Source organism: Pelodiscus sinensis, chromosome 21 (genome assembly GCF_052426305.1).
Source record: "Pelodiscus sinensis isolate ZL-2025 chromosome 21, ASM5242630v1, whole genome shotgun sequence".
NCBI classification, from domain to species: Eukaryota; Metazoa; Chordata; order Testudines; family Trionychidae; genus Pelodiscus; species Pelodiscus sinensis.
The window spans coordinates 16,311,843-16,329,433 of NC_143072.1; the positions used below are offsets into that span (position 1 = coordinate 16,311,843).

Below are 17,591 nucleotides of genomic sequence, written 5' to 3' on the forward strand. Positions count from 1 at the left end.
TTACTCAGGAAGGCTATCAGACAAAACCTGCTCAATTTTTTCCCAAAATGAGATGGCTTCTCCAATTTGTAGACAGTAAAATTGACACATTAGATGGAAGATGGAAATCTCATTCAAATCCTAGCTATCAAAAACAAGATGGAAAACTCTGATGAACACCGAGATAAACAGCAATAGCCCAGAGCCGGGAATGTTATTGCTTTAGCTCACTGACGCATAGTGGCAAATGTCCAGGAGGCGATGAAATCTCTCTGTAACAGAGAAATCCAAGAAGGCATCATAAGTTTATCAGGAGGATGGGGCTGGCTGTTAATCAGGGTGACTGGTCATCTGTCAAAGCAAGAAGCAAAGGATGATGCGTGTTTTTAAGCGAGTGTCTCATATGTTGCGGCAGATCCAGATATGGCCAAGGGTGGTTATCATGGAGAAGAACCATGAAATACATTTGGTGATGTCTGTAGGACTAGCATTATCTTTTTATCATCATCCTCAGAATAAACTGATCAAGCAACTTCCACACCTCTCCATTGCATCGCTCCCTGTTAGCCTCTTTTCCATACGACTTCCCAACATTGCTACTTCAGGGAAATGAAACTTCCGGGAAATGCTACCATAGACTAACCACCAGTTCCTTCACTGCTGTCTCATCTAACTTTGTTCAAAGCAGATATAGCTCACACAGTGGCTACAAGACCGTTGCCAGGTTACCCTTATGTTCCCACTCTTTTCATGACCAATAACAGCCACGATGGGAAATATTAGACAGGGAAGGGTTATCCTCAACGAGGCCAGTCACAAGATTAGACTGAAAAAGGGCAGTGAAAATAGAGTCTTGATTAGTTTAAAGCCCCTACTGCCCACATGATGGCAACTAGAAAACCTACATGCTTACTGCTGGCAATGGTCTAGTCCAGTTTCCCCAACCAGTGTGGAAAGGGAGCTGGATTCTGGTTTAATTTTAGAGGGATGCAATTCCTAACAAATCTCCAGCAAAGTCAATGGAATGACATGAGAGTTACTGATATCTCTGGGTTAGGGATTCTTTTCTGAGAATCGTGCAAACCAAACCAGAGCTTTATTTTTTAGCTGAGAGGAATATGCCACCACGTTTTACAACATAGTCCTGACACGATTCAGACACAAAAATTCCCTGTCCACACTCCCCAAGTAGCTTGAAGGCTAGAAACAATTATATTTACAAACATTTCCACCTTTCGTGGATTTGTACCCTAATAAGGCTCATGGCCTAAGAGTCATTAGGTCAGTGGTCCCCAACGCGGTGCCCGTGGGTGCCATGGTGCCCGCCGGGCCATTTATGTGCACCTGCGGAGCAATCTGGGCTGGCCCCGCCCCCGGGCGTGCGGCAGGTGCCAGCCCCGGGCGCCTGGGTGGCCCCTGCCTGGGGTCGCAGCGCACGCTGTTGCCGGCCCTGGCTCCGGGTGCGCGGCACATGCCGGTACCGGCACCTGGGCAGCCCCTACCCGGGGTCGCAGCACATGCCGGTGCCGGCCCCGGGCGCGTGGCACCTGGGATGCCCCTGCCCGGGGTCGCCGCACATGCCAGTGCCGGCCCCGGGTGCACGGCGCATGCTTGGCCCCGCCCCCAAGCATGTGGCCCGTGAGCGGCCCCGCCCCCATACGCGCGGCGCATGAGTGGCCCCGCCCCCAGGCGCCCAGCAGCCCCAAAACGTTGGGGACCACTGCATTAGGTCCTTTCGACAGGCAATTGAGAGTTAATAACATGCATTTGCAGGCAGTACAAAAACAAGTCTTATCAAGGCAGCACTCTGAAGGTGCGAGTACACATTGTCCCTCTTCTTATTTCTAGATTCTTGGTGCATCATGAGGAGAGGGTTGAACTTTTACCCAGCATAACGGAATCAAAACCAAGTTCATCCATGTATAGTTAAACTGATTGACTTTAGTGCAGGGCAAGAAACTGTATAGAGTCGCTAAATACCTCCACAATTCAACGGAGATGCTCCAAGCAGCCTCAGAGAGTAGCGGAGTTGAGGGGGATTTGTGCACCTTTAAAAAATCCCATCCAAAATGAAATTTAAAACAAAGATCTTGTGCCTAGCAGTAAATCCATGGATATCCACTTTATAGCATCTCCATCCGTGGGTGTGGATGCACTGGAGAAGCTAAGCAACCCAACTACATCCTACTCCTCTGAGGTGTGTAACTCACACATCTCCTGAGTGTGATGAACTGTCCCGTCTAGTGGCATTAAGACCAATAATGAGCCTTCTCTACAGCCTTAGCTAATGGCCCGCTGAATTTTAGCTCATGCGGTAGATCGGTGTTTCTCAAAGTGATCCCCGAAACTATTTTGAGAAAGCTGCTAACTGGCCACGCCGGTGTGTTTATTTACCAGTGCCGTGGCCACACAGCCTCGTGGCTCCCATTGGCTCTAGTTCGTCGTTTGCAGCCAAGGGGAGCAACAGGAAGTGGCATGGCCAGGGCTACCACTTCCCACAGCTCCCTTTGGCTGCAAACATCAAACCAGAGTCAACAGGAGCTGCAAGGCTCCGTGTCTGCAGCGTCCGTAAATAAACACACTGGCGCGGCCAGTTAGCAGCCTTCTCAAAGAGTTTTCATAGGCTACTTTGACAAGCACTACTCTAGAGGCTCATGCACTAAGCTGCACAGGTCCCAGGTTCGATTCCACCTATCGGCATTACAGGGCCGTATCTTTTCAAAGGCAGGCCCATTTTGTACAGTGGTACAACATGACATAGCAGGTAAAGCTACAAAAATCACACAGTGTAAGTGGCACATGGATAGATTTAGGCCAGAAAGGTCAGAGATGGCTGGCGCTGATGCTTCTCCCCCCACCCCCAAGCAAAGTTGACAGCTTATCAATTATACAGTATCTGCCTTAAAGCAACATAAAAGGCAGTAACTGTATTTATTATAATTGCTTAGTACATGAATCACCTTGAACGTCAAAGAAAAATAAGCAGTGGGCTGTTCATAAAAATAGCCCTATCAAAAGGAGGAGATCATAGAAAACAGAGATGGAAAAGACCAATTATTCATCTTGCCTCACCATTCCCTCTCCAACCCGTCAGCAGCGAATGACCACAGAGTTCAGATGAGACTAGGGGATGCTGTTGGCTCCATGGAAAACAGTGGATCTTGGATTTTACCCATGAACCTCTATTCTCCACTGCTTCGTCCAGCCTTAAGTCATTCAAATGATGATGTTGCCACACCTTTCCACTGGAGACCTTTCACCAGTCTAACCAATCTCCCTGCTAAGCACATTTTTTTCCTGAAGTCCTTCCTAGATTTTCTAAAAATCAAATTCACTCTTGTGCAGAAACCAGTGCCCCATTCAAGTCTTGTTTTGAGGACTTACCTGGGATTTATTCATGCTTATGGCTTAGGAGGGGACCTTTTGCACAGAGGTTAGTTTCACCCTAATTGAGCAAGTACTGTCACCTACTGGTAACTAGACAACAGCTACAAAAAAAAAAAAGCACCTGACTGCTTTGGCATTTTCTCTCCTTGTCTAAAATAGCCCAAGATTGATGAACATCAGGGCACGTTGCAAATGTGAGAACTGTAAGGAAGGGAATCAATGGTGAAAAGAGGATTAGAATTTAGGTTGCCTGGCTCATATTTATGGCTGCAGTCAGGATACATTATAAAGTAGAGTCAAAGGGACCTAGAGTATGTCGATGGGCACTTCCCAGCATTTCTATGCATCTATATAAACTAATTGTATTCAGGTAAATCAATAAGGGCCAGATTCTGCCACCTTTACTCACATAAGTAGAATTTCATCCTGCAAGCATTCCCCTTGCAACCAATGGGACTACTCCTGGAGGAAGATGTCATTCAGCAGGAGCAAGTGTGGCACAAGAGGATTGTTTGATTTTCACTAACTTCTGTCACCTTAGTCAGCCAATTGAGTTACTTGTGTAGCACAAGAATCCACTAATCTGCTAACCAGTTTACTGACCCCACACACTAAAAAGGTTTAAATGAATCAGCTTGCACATGCTTGCAAATCAAGGGCTTTTATGTCTTAGTCTATACATTTATGCACCAAAAGGCAGGGCCAACCTGAGCCATTCACGCCCCCTGGGCCCCAGGAGTGTGGCGCCACCCCCGAGAGTGCGACGCCCCACCCCCAGGCGCCCGGCACATGCATGGCGCTTCCCCGGGCGCATGGAGCATGCGCAGTGCTGCCCCCGCCCGGCCCGACAGCCCCGCCCGGCGTTCCCTACAATGAGGCGCCCCGGGTGGTAGCCCGGCTGGCCCGTACCTTGGGCCGGCTCTGTCAAAAGGCTGGCTCATAGACTAGACGATGACATAAAAGACAGCTGTTAAAAAATGAATTGTCCTAATAGTTGGTTGGGGAGAGTTCGTTTTCTCTTTTTATCTACATTTTGCGCACACGGCCCCATGTTAGACATACAACTTGACCACCTTTGTTTAGCTACTGAAACCTGTTTTTGCAGATCTAGGATTTACTTGTCAGTAAGCTCCTCCCAAGTTTGCATTCATAGCAGGCAATAATTTGATTTGAATTAAAGGGTGTTCCTGCTATAAGTTGCCCCGCTATACATCCGTTCCACACTGAAGTCATTGACGCTTGTAGAAACTGATGAGTTATAAGGCCTCCCATTCCCTGCTCTTTAGCGGCACAAAAAAACCCAAAAAACCAATTTGTGCAAATGGAAGTCAGCTGCAGGAAAAATATTCCCTGCTTTCAGTTGCTTTGCTGTAAGTCCAAGTTTTTTGTAACATATCTTGGACTTATAGTGAGGACAACCTGTACACTACTGCAGACCCACTAACATTAACCAAGTGGGGGTGCAATTTACACCACCATAAAAGAGAGCAGAATCTGGTGCACTAATCAAACCAAAAGGAAAACTAGTGATCAGAAACATAGGTTCTCTGGATTTGTAGATACAGTGCCCCGTATAGGAGGACCACACAGATATCAGAGAAAATTCTGATTACTTACTTGATCTTCAAGCTGGCGAGCATCTTTTTGTCAATCCTGAAAAAAAAGAAAAGAGCATTACTAAGTATCCAATATTTTGTGATTCATTAGACATTCTAGATTTCTTTTTCTCATATGTTCTTAGGAGACCCAGGGACTGCTGATAAAATTGACTATATCAATGTTCTCCTACTGTAGTTTTATTTACCTGACCTAAGTGAGGTTCATCAGTGCAAAGTCTAGGCCATGAGGCAATTAACTAAAATCCCGAAAGAGAAGGTGCTGGTCAGTTACACCATAATAAAGCAAAATGATTAGGGGGCTGGAGCACATCACCTATAAGGAGAGGCTGAGGGATTTGGGCTTAGTCTGCAGAAGACAAGAGTGAGGGGGGATTTGATAGCAGCCTTCAACTTCCTGAAGGCAGGTTCCAAAGAGGATGGAGAGAGGCTGTTCTCAGTAGTGTCGGATGGGCAGAACAAGGAGCAATGGTCGCAAGTTACAGTGGGGGAGGTCTAGGTTGGATATTAGGAAAAACTATTTCACTAGGATGGTGGTGAAGTAGCGGAATAGGATACCTAAGGAGGTGGTGGAATCTCCATCCGTAGAGGTTTTTAAGTCTCAGTTTCACAAAGCCTTGGCTGAGTTGATTTAGTTGAGATTGGTCCTGCTTTGGGCAGGGGGCTTGACATGACGACCTCCTGAGGTCTCTTCCAGCTCTAAGATTCTCTGATTCTATGACACAATATCCCATGAATTGTTTACTGATGGTACTTAATTCAAAAGTACCATTGTATCATTTAACACACTACACACCACAACTCCAAGCCTTAAACAAATCCTTCTAGCAGTTGCACGTCCACAACTCAACAGTAAAGATGGATTCTGCCTATACTTCTATGGAGAATGAAGGTCCTATGGAATGGCTAATTCCTGGGGCTGATGTTCCTAGCTTGGGATTGGTTGTCATAAACGGGGGCTCTCTGGTCCGGCAACCAGGGATGTTTCAGGATTAGAGAGTCCCTGCGCGCTGCAGGTGGGGGGAAAGGAACCCAGCGCAATGCAGCTGGGCTGCCCGGGAAGGCCAGGAAGCCCGCTGGGGCAGCAAGGCAGGGGGCGGAGCTGGCAATACGGGGGCCAGAAATGACCTCCCCTGATCCGGAAAAATCTCTCATCCAGAACCAGTCAGTTCCCAAGGGTGCTGGACCAGGGTAAGCCAACCTGTACTGATCTTTGTACAATCAGGCCCAGCCAAAGAGTTTGCTGGGCCCAAGACAGCACGCTGTGTTTGGCTGAGCCGCATGGCCATGCTGCTCCCAGTCAGGGCAGCGAGTGAGCAACCAGGTGGGCAGGGCCAGGAGCTAGGCAGCGTGGGGCCCTGAATGCACGAGGCCATGGGGCCCTGAATGCACGAGGCCATGAGGCCCTGAATGCACGAGGCCATGGGGCCCTGAATGCGCGGGGGCCAAGACAACCGCTCCGCTCGCCTTGCCCAAAGGCCGGGCCTGTGTACGGTAAATTCTTCTCATCTGCATATCTCAAAGTTCTTTACCAAGGAGGAAAGCATCACGTTCTAAGTGGGGAAGTTAAATGAATTGCCCCAAGTTAGTAGCAAAGGCAGGAATGGGACCCAGGTCTCATGCAGCTCATTTCAAGGCAGCGACTGCAGGACAAGAGCCTCCTAACACTGTATATTTTCTCAGACACTGACTATAACCAGTGTGAAATGAGACACAAATTCACACTCCTAAATGAATGATGCAGACACCACATCCTAGAGGAGAGCCCATGTTATGCTCCAAAAGACATGTGCATGCTAAGGTTTTATTTTGTGGGGGGCTTAAAATATAGGGAGGAAAAAAGTTCTGACAAAATTAAACATTCCAAGAACATTCTACCAAATCCTAGTAACTCTGACCTGCAACTCCACACTACTGTGGCCAGGTGGCTTGGGAATGTGAAGACAGCAAGACTCCTGTGTTTTATACATAGCTGTGCTACCAATTTGCTTTGTTTCCTTAGACTGTGTGCTTGGATTGTACACAGCTGTAAAATGGGACGGATACATACCCCATCGTGACAGTCTGTACGGTGTAAGTAATGTCTGCAAAATGCTTTGAGATCCACAGAAGAAAGATGACACATTGATCACATAGAACCGTAGTACTCACAAAGTCATCCTGAGTAACATTGTTTTGTTACTAGGTTGCTGATCTATCAGGGTTTGTCTACACAGCAGGGCTAAAGTCAAATTAAGCGACGCAACCTCAGCTATGTCAATTGCGTAGCTTAAGGCGAAATAGCTTAATTCGGCTTTTGGCGCTAATCTACACAACAGGAAGTCTTCCCTTACTCCTCGTGAAGTGAGGGTTACAGGATTCAGAGTAAGAAGTTACTCCAGCTCAACATTATTTTGAAATAAAGGCTTGTAGTGTACACGTGCTCTATGTTAGTCCGAAATAATGCTGCTGTGTAGACGTACCCTATTAGAGAATATACTCACTGAAAGGTGCCCAAGGTTCTATCATAAGGTGGTTTGCCCCGACCCTAACTCCACTCCCTGGTTGGAAAGCCCACAGGCTCCCATTATGCCTAAATACAGTTTCGCAATCACTGGTGAACAGTGTTTCCTGTAAGCTGGGTGCTTGTGCAGCTACTCAGGAGAGATTCAAATGTCACCCAGCTGATTAGCAGAGCACCACTGCTAAGATCTGTTTCGACTGGTGGTGCACATTTGCACATGCCTTGGTGCACATAAAAAATATTCTGTACATGGATGGAAATGATTAACAGGAACATTATTGGTGAGTACATTCTTCCATTGTTTGTTTAAAATTATTTTTAAAACGTATCCAATGAATATAATGTCTTTCGTCTGGCAAAAAAAAATCCCCAGAGCCTAACACCCCTCCCTGATTTACATTCATTCTTATGGACAATTTGGATTTGTTTACCATCATTTTGCTTAAAGTAGCATTTTTCAGGAACATAGCTACGTTAAGCAAAGAGTTTCTGTATTGTCAAATAGCGGCTGGAGCCTGATTCTTAGTGGTTTAAGAGACACCCCTGTGCCCCCAAGACATCATTTATTAATTTGGTACTTTTAATAAGTACTTATCTCCATGGAACACTTATTCAAATAATACTAACATGAACTAAGGCAATTAGCACTAATATCTCAACAGGTAAAATTATGTCTATTGGGATGGCAAACACAGCGTTATCTGTCGTTGAGGCATTAATTCCATTTAGCCAAAAATTAGTTCCTTTTCCAACACGATCACAGAAAATATGTAATGTTGTCAAAATGCTGTTTCCCACGTACTCATCACTTTACAGCACTCCTCTCCCAAAACTGACCTTCCCCCAGAGTGCCTACCGCGTTGGCGGATGATGTAACAGCAGTGCAGATGCAGACTGCGGTTACGCAATACAATTCTAGCACAGGCCCACTGAAGAGGATGGTGTTAGCAACAGAGCAGTCAAACTCTTGTTCAGGCTTTGCAGCATGCAGTCCTACATCTGAGCCTTCCATTCTCACGTCTCAAAATAGTTCAGCGTAAAGCCTCCTTTGGCCCACATTTCTATTACACAATAGAATTCTGCATGCTATCTATTACACAATATTCCACCACCAGTTACGGTAAATGGAACCTTCCCCTGAACTGTGTGTATCCACTTTTTACATTTCCTCCCTTCTTCCATAGAATACCGTATATACTCGTTCATTGGTTCATTTGTTTATAAGCTAACCCCCCCCCCACTACCCCTCCCGATGGATAGGTAAAAATGGCAAAACTCTTTCATAAGCCGACCTAGTATTTCAGGATTGGCAAACTAGCCCATCCAGGTAAGCTGTGGGTGCACTGGGATGGTCTGTTTACCTGAAAGACATGCTAGCTGCCATGTTCCACTGCTTCCATTGGCCAGGAACAGTGAACCACAGCCACTGGGAACTGAGGGGCTCCATGCCTACGGACGCTCCAGGTAAACAAAATGTTCCGGTGCTCCAGCAGCTTACCCGACAGGCTGGGAGCCAATGTTTACCAGCCTCTGATCTATAATGACTACATAAGCCCATTGGTAAGCCGACCCCTGACGCTTCACTTTTTTGCAAAAAATATTCCTCTGAGGAATGGGTATATACAGTATTTCCCACGAGCAATAAGAGCATAGTGCAAAGTTAATTCTTTTTCATTGTGCAACTTACAATAACTTTCTTCTAAATCTCTAGATTAAAATTGTTTTAAGACCTGAGGATAAACCAATCAGCAGGTGTGCGACAGTCATCCAGGAAGGATGCAAAGACTGTTGAATCCAATATCAAATCTCCCACACTAACGTCAATGAGCTTCGGATCATACCCACTGAGTCCACCTTTACTGTAAGACTCCACGCAATCAGGGCTCTCTAATGATTATGAAGATCATTTTTCCCTTAGTTCATAGCATCAAAAATGACTGGGACTCATTCAATAGATTCGGATTCTATTTCCCAGACATTGGTTCAGTGGGAAACTGTGGATGACTCATTCATGTCATGTGCCTCGGTTTCCCCTCCTGAAAGATGGAAATAATAATACCTTTGTAAAATATTTTGAGAGCACAAAGAAGAGGGACCAGCTAAGTGCAAAGGGTAGTTGATAGTTTCTGAGTCTCTACAAGTCTAGTCAAAATTCACCTTTTACAAGCCATCCTTGTGATCCTCAGAAAAAACATTTAGCAGAGCTGTGTCAAACACGGACAAATTATGCCTCTACACTGTAGTGGGGCAGCTACTGGAGTGGGCGGGGGAGAATTTAGGGAGCCTCTTATGTCCCAGTGCCTTCATGCTCGGTGACAACGTATTTAATGTGCAATCAGTGGGCAGTTTGTGGCACGCATCCCCTCTCGGAGGCTACATCTACACTGCACCTCTCCTGCGCAAAGCTTATGCAAATGAAGTGTGGAGTAAAATATTGCCACACTTCATTTGCATAATTCATTAGGGGCTGTTTTTGCGCAAAAGGCTTTTGCACAAGCCTCTTGCGCAAGAGCTGTTTTTCCTGAAAAAATGAGGAAGCACGGCTCTTGCACAAAAGGGGGGTTTTGCGCAAAAAGGAGTCGTCTACACAGCTCCTTTTTGCGCAAAAGCCTTTTGCACAAAAACAGGCCCTAATTAATTATGCAAATAATTGTGGTGATATGCTAATCTGTGCTTCACTTGCATAGGCTTTTGCACAAGAGAGGTGCAGTGTAGATGTAGTCTGAGAGGAGGGTGTCTCTGGATGAGATGGGGGCAAGGCAACATCTCTCCCCCTCATACACACACACACAAACACATTGTACACACCGTCGACGGAGCCATGTAGATTTGTTTGTTTGGCAAAGGGAAATGAAGCCGCGATTTAAATAATCGCGGCTTCATTTAAATTTACATGGCTGCCGCGCTGAGCTGACAAACAGCTGATCAGCTCTTTGTCGGCTCAGCGCGCTAGTCTGGACGCTCCCCTGCCAACATGAAAGCCTTTTATCGACCTCCCCAGTAAACCTCATCCTACAAGGCATAACCGGGAGGTCAATAAAGGGCTTTCAGGTCGGCGCAGGAGCGTCCAGACTAGCGCGCTGAGCCGACAAACAGCTGATCAGCTGTTTGTCGGCTCAGCGCGGCAGCCATGTAAATTTAAATGAAGCCACAATTATTTAAATCGCGGCTTCATTTCCCTTTGCCGATCAGCCTAATCTACATGGCTCCATTAATGGAGCCATGTAGTTCAGACACACCCTTTGTGTGGTGTAGCAAAAGCCACAACTCATCATCTCCTGACCCACCCCCACAAGGCTGCGAGCAGAGTGCCCAAGACTTAAGCCTCTCTCCACACTACAGGTTAGCCTAGTGGTGGGCAAGCTGTGGCCCAAGGGCCACATGCAGCCCTTCGGGGCTCTGAGCAGCCCAAGAGACATTTTGTTTACCACTGCCCATGAGCAAGGTTGCCAGATGTGCTGTTTTCCACCCACATAGGTTCTCTTCCTACCAGGATTCCTAACGTGACGCACCCGTAAAGCAACGGCACGTGACGTGAGGTGGGTGCTGATTGTGCACAACGTAGACGGTGAGAGCTGTGTGCTCCCTCTGCAGCCAATCACAGCGCTGCAACGGTTCAGTCGGCACCTCCTACAAATTCCACGTACAGACGTGCAGTGGCAAAACTATCCTTGCCTGGGAGACCGTCTTAGCTACGACAATCTTGTGGCCCATTGAGACGAGGAGGGGCCACTGAAGTGGTCCCCTCACTAACCCAGGTTGCCCATTGCTGGGTTAGCCCTGTCAGCCTCTCCCAGACCTCAACCATTGCAGACACACACAGCTCGTGGGAACCCCAGCACATGTGACCTGACTCCCCTGAGTCAGGCTTGCAGGGCCAAACCCAGCTGGGATCTCAGAGCTGGAATCTCAGAGCCCGGTCTCCAGATCTCACTGCAGTTATCGGAATCTCTCCCTAGGCTTTCCTGGGCTCTTGAGTCATCCAAAACATTTTCCCTTGACATCTGCTCATCCTCTCCACTCACAGAGAGTGGGCACAGTATTGTTTCTAAAAATAAGCTGCACGCTCCTGGATGAGCTCCAGAAAAGGCAGATTTTAAAGCCTTATTAGTTAGTACCTGATAATGCTGTTCTTAGGTCCTGGAAAAGAAAGTCAAACCCTGAGGCATATTTTTTGGGTGCACCCATCTGCTGCCTCAACTTTTTACTGATGCAAATGAGCTCCAGGGATCGTGGGTACATGAGCTAAAGGATCTGTGCTGAAATATTTATAGACAACACAGCAGAGCGGCAGCCAGTGGATGTCGTAGCAAGGCAAATGCGAGAAAGAAGAAAAGAAATCAGCTGCTGTTGTTTTGCTGCCTGGAAAAACAAATGCTCTTAAGGAAACCACAGTTTCAAAGTGACTAGAATTGGGGCTTATTTTAATCAGTAGCCTTTGCGTTCTTTATGCAAGCGTGCTTGTGGTGCGGAACCACAAGGCCACACCATGTGCGGCTGTGTAGGTGCCTTGCTTGCAGGACCTTCCAGATCCTACCACGCACACACAGTGTCACCTGCTGCACAGCACATGTGCACAGAGGTTCCGCCGCCCATCAGCGGCGCTGGAACCGTTTTTAGGGTGGGGGTGTTGAGCAGTGCCCCCATCCTGCACTTACACCTGTCTGTGCCCCTCACTGCCCCAGACTGGGACCACCTGAGGAGCCCTGGGCCGAGGCCAGGAATGGCGCCCCCGAGCCAGCAGCTGGAACCCCGGGAGGCAGCGGAGACCCTGAGGTTGGTGGCTGGGGCCAGCAGCCAAGATCCTGAGGCCAGCAGCCAGGACCCTGAGTGACAGCAGGGCCCCCAGGGCTGGGCTCTCAGCTGGGACCCCAGCACAGGGCCAAGCTGGGTGCAAAGTGTGGGGGCGCTTCCTGCACCCCTACTTCCCATGCTTGTGTTGCCAATAGGTCCTTCCACAGCCCTGAAGGCAGGCGCACACCACGCAGTGCTCTGGCAGCAATTTAAAGGGCTTGGGGCTGTTGGGCCCTTTTGGATCACCAAGCCCCGGAGAGCTGCCTCCTTTGCTCCCCCTGTCAGAAGGCCTGGTCCCTGGTCCAGTAACACTAAAGTAGACATGACTCAGGAACATCTGAGTATGACTCCTGGCTCCACTGCTAATTCACTGACTGACCCCCCTGAGCTCATCCATGATTCACCTGCCCTCTCTGTGAAATGGGCAGTGTTGTCTTCAAGTCGTCACTGTCACATCCAAGTCGAGTCTCGAGTCCCTAAAGTCACTTTCGAGTCAAATGCCAAGTCGAGTCTCAGGTCTTAATTTAAAAAATGTGAAGTCACTTTTGTATAAGCCATCAATAGCGGCATTTTCATACAATTTTTTCACCAAGCCAATTCAACAATATTAGCAAGTCTCAAGTCGAGTCTCAAGTCACAAACAATGAACCCGAGTCGAGTCTCAAGTCGAGTCACCTAGGCGACATAAGTCGGACTCGAGTTCAAGTCGTGGGACTCCAGTCAACAACTCTGGAAATGGGAAAATAATAATTCCCCACCTCACAGGACTGAGTTAAGTTCTGTCCAGCACTTTGACTAACCCAACAGAAACAGACCAGAAAGCTGCAATGTAATTGCAAAGGGTCCTGAAACTGACCCTCCAGCACATTCACTCTCTGAAAAAAACCGTGCCATCAGAAAAGGGGAAAAAAACCACATCTGGGTTGAGCCCAGAGCCAGAAATTGTTGCATGCTGGAAGATGAGTTCAGGTCTGGCTGAGAAACTTCACCAATGATAAATCTCATTCACAAGGTTCCCACAGAAAGGGTGTGCCTCGTATTACCAACCTGTCAAGATCTATTGATATACTATTGTGGCAAGATACAAAGATACAGGTGCTGGGTGAAATACCAGATCACTTCCTTTCTGGTAAACAGACACAGAGGCAGCCCTTTTTCACTTAACACTCAGCCAAACATCAGCTCTGGAAATCAGCAGACTATCCTATGGAAACCAGTCACTGAGCTACAATAATGACCGGACCTGATCCTGCGCTACTTACCCCGCTTGGCTGCAGAAGCTCCTAGATTTCTGCTGCCACAATCAACGCTAACAACAGATTTTCACACACCACTTTCAGAATTTAGCACCTACATCCATGTTCACTGTCATTCATGTGGCTATCCTGAGTTAGAATCATGAATATTAAACAGACAAAGAAGATTTCTTGGAGGGGTTATAAAGACCTGTGATTCAACAGAGGTTGAACCTCTCTAGTCCAGCAATTTCTGGTCTGGCAACATCCATGGTCTGGCATGATTTTATTAGTGGATGTCCACTTATCATGGGTGTGGCCAAGTTTCCCGTGGTCCCATAATGTTTGTTTGCAGCCACCAGTCCTGGCCCTCAGGGTATGTCTACACTTGCAGCCTATTTCGGAATAGGGCCCTGAGATTTAACAGTTAGTTCAAAATATGGCTTTATTTCAAACACCCGTTTCACTGCCACGTGTAGATGTGGGCAGTTATTCCGGGCTTGTAAATTTCAAAAAATGGCGCCCGACCAGGAAGATGCAAATCAAGCGTGGGATATTTAAATCCCGGGCTTGATTTGCAATTCCGAATGCCTACATTTGCAGCCCTATTCTGAAATAGGCTGCAAGTGTAGACATACCCTCGGAGTTCTGTGCTGTTATTTACTCCTAAGTGACTTCTAAGACCCCAGTAAGCAGTGGAAGTGTTGGTAATGCTGCTAGACAATATTGACCTCCAGTAGTCCAGCAAATTCTCTGGTTTGGCACTGGTCAGGTCCTGAGGGTGCCGGACTAAGGATGTTAAGAAGCAGGTACCTGACTAATTGTGTAGTCAACACAATTTGTATCAACTGCACGATTAGTCAATAAGGGGAGGCATGAGCCAGACCTACCCCTGCTGCGGTTCTGCAGTTTAAATGTAATAGGAGCCAGGCACATGGCCAGCCCAGCTCCTAAGACATTTAAACTGCAGAGCCGCAGCGGGGGTAGGTCCCATACCCGGTGCAAGCTGCATCTGAGCAGACCTGGCACGCGCCGAGTCCTGGACCGCTGTGCTTCTTCATTTGAAATGTAGTAAGAGCCTCCCAGCTTTTACTACATTTAAATGTAGAGCCGCAGTGGAGGTAGGTCCGGGACCCCGCATGAGCCAGATTGCTGCACCTCTGCCTCCCCCGCGCACTATAGAAACAGTGCTGGGGAGAACCAGCTTTTAAGCCAGCTGCCCCCAGCACCGGCTCCTGCTTCTCCTCCCCCTCCCCCCACCCCCACCTTGCTGCCTCTGATACAGAGGCAGCAAGGGGGGGCAAGTAGTCGACTACTCAACTAGTCGCTTACATCCCTATTGCAGACTAGCGAGATGCAATCTGTACTTAAGATAATACTGTAACTACTGTGGCTCAGAAGGAATCTTCTCATAACTGTCATTTGCAACACTTAAAGCATCCTCCTCTGCAGCAGCTGCTGCTGGCTACTGCCCAGGATAAAATCCTAGGCCAGACAGAGCCCAGGACCACACAGGTGCCTGGTGGTAGCACTCTGGTGCACTGCCCCCCCCAAAAAGTTCCCCAAGTTTGTAATAGCTAAATGGGGTGCCCCCACATACCTGCTCCCTGTTGCTCTGGGTGGCCCTGCCTCCACCCCCTACCCCGACAGGCACCAGTCATAGAATCATAGAATCACAGAGCTGGAAGAGACCTCAGGAGGTCATCAAGTCCAGCCCCCTGCCCAAGGCAGGACCGATGTCAACTAAATCAACCCAGCCAGGGCTTTGTCAAGCCAAGACTTAAAAACCTCTAGGGATGGAGATTCCACCACCTCCCTAGGTAACGCATTCCAGTGCTTCACCATCCTCCTAGGGAAATAGTTTTTCCTAATATCCAAGCTAGATCTCTCTGACTGTAACTTAAGACCATTGCTCCTTGTTCTGCCCTCTGTCACTACTGAGAACAGCCTCTCTCCATCCTCTTTGGAACCCCCCTTCAGGAAGTTGAAGGCTGCTATCAAATCCCCCCTCACTCTTCTCTTCTGCAGACTATGCACTATGCCTGGTCTGATCCATGGCCATCCCAATGGTCTTTCTAACAACACAGAAGAGTGAGCAACCACAGCTCCCACAGACGTCAGCGTGGGGGGTGCCCCTCTGATTTCTGGCCAAAGTGGCTGCAGTGCCTGTTGCGTGCCCGGGGGTTAGCACTCCAAGTTCACACCCCTGCTCCTCGTTCCCGGCAACCTGTGGTGAGACTGGAAAAGATCATGTCGTGGTAGCTCCAAGAGGTTCCCACGAGCAGAGGACAGCCGGAGCGAGATCACACAGCTACATTAGGGGCTCCTCGAGTTGCATCATGCTTAATAGCTTCCTGTTTAATTAGAGTGATCTAGTAAGAGCTATAGAGCACCTACCTCTATCTGCAACCGAGATTCAAAGCACCCTTACTACCCTTATTTCCTTGGTTACCATTTCCTCCACAAAGCTCATTAGAATTCCACCCTAACCTTTCCCCCCCCCCCCCATACTTTGTGGAGTACACGGATCAGCTACAGATCAGCCACAGTAATGAAGTTATACAGCCTCACGCCCTTAGATCGGCAGCAGGCAAATACCAGCCAGCTGGCCAGATCTGGTTTGCCTTGGTTAGCCCCTGGCAGGCTGCAGAGGCTGTATTTATCGGCGCTGCGGCAGATACAGGTGCTTGCAGCTCCCATTGGCTGCGGATCACCATTCCTGGCCAATGGGAGCTGCAGGAGGTGGTGTCCTGGTCCGTGCCACTTCCCACAGCTCTCAGTGTCGTCAACAGGCGCTACAGTCTGTATACTGGAGGCGCGGGTAAATGTAGCAGCGGTGGCCCACCAAGAGCTAACCCTGACGAACCACTGCCGCCATCTTATTGCCTACCCCGCCTTAGAGTGGCCAGGACTCCAGTTTTCAACCAAAAAGTTGTCCAGTCAGATCTACTGATGAGACACCCAGTGTCCAGTTACTGGAAGGGGGGGAGACAGGGAGTCATCAGCCATGCCAACCCCCACTCAGGGTAGCCTCCTACCTGCATTGGGTGGCTGCAGCTCCCAGCCCCGGTTCTACAGGTGAGTTCCTCCTGACCCACACAGGGAGGTGGCAAGCAATGAGCAATGGAGAGGGGGGAAAGAAGTGTGGATGGCAGACAGAGACGCAGGGGGAAGGAGAGGTCCCAGAACTCCTGCTAGAGTGGCTGGTTTTGGCAACCCTTATAGAATGGCACTCCCTTCTGCACCAGGTATTATCAGAGGGCTTCGTTCTGCATGCTGAGTAGTAGTACCCACACACTGTCAGAAGGACTTCAAAGAGATGCGAGTAAACACTTCTCCTCATGAGTGGGAGTGGTACAGCTGGGACCGAAGAAAGAGGAGTCAAAGGATCTGACACGCTAAACTGAGGTCTAATCCGGTGTTCCCTCTAATTTTTTCCATCCATGCATGGAATACATTTTGTTATGGGCACCGAGGCATGTAGAATGTGCACCAATAATAGACACACATGTTGCCGGCTGTATTGTGCTATCGGCGGTATCCCGAAATAGCTACCCCATATCTACACAAGATGCCCGTTATTTTGAAATATTTTTCAAAATAACGGGTGTGCTATTTCGTCTTCCCAGTAAACCACGTTGCACAAGAGATAAGGAATGGCTCGAAATAGTGCGCTATTTCAAAATTTGGCACTGTGTAGATGTGCCAAATTTCAAAATAAGCTATTTCAAAATAGATTGGAAATAAGATACTCAATTTGTGTGGCGCAAATTGTGTATCTTATTTCAAGTTTACGGTGCTGTGTAGACGCACCCTTCAGCGGCATCTGAATCTCTCCCGGGTGGCCACCCACGCACTGAGTTTATAGGCAACACTGAGCTGATCCTGTGCGGCCTAAGTGTGTGAAAGATGTTCTGTATAAACCAAGAATTAGCATTATTGAAGTCTAAACAGTGGCCAAGAAGTCATTAATCTGGCCTGATAAATCTCCTAACGATTTATGTAACAGCGGTATTTCTTCCATCGACTTCATTTGGGACTACCCAGTGGGACCAGTCGCCCGCAGCCCCAACAAAA

General features: G+C 48.1%; 1 protein-coding gene across 3 annotated transcripts in view; it reads right to left on the bottom strand.

Moving 5' to 3' along the window:
- RAP1GAP2 (RAP1 GTPase activating protein 2) overlaps positions 1–17,591 on the bottom strand; it is a 353,090-nt gene that overhangs the window by 282,911 nt on the left and 52,588 nt on the right. For all 3 annotated transcript variants that reach the window (XM_075904876.2, XM_025179236.3, XM_075904878.2), the window contains exon 2: positions 4,984–5,019. In XM_075904876.2, the coding sequence (XP_075760991.2) occupies positions 4,984–5,006 (23 nt within the window). In that variant the 5' untranslated portion in view covers positions 5,007–5,019. The remainder of the gene's footprint in view (positions 1–4,983; positions 5,020–17,591) is intronic.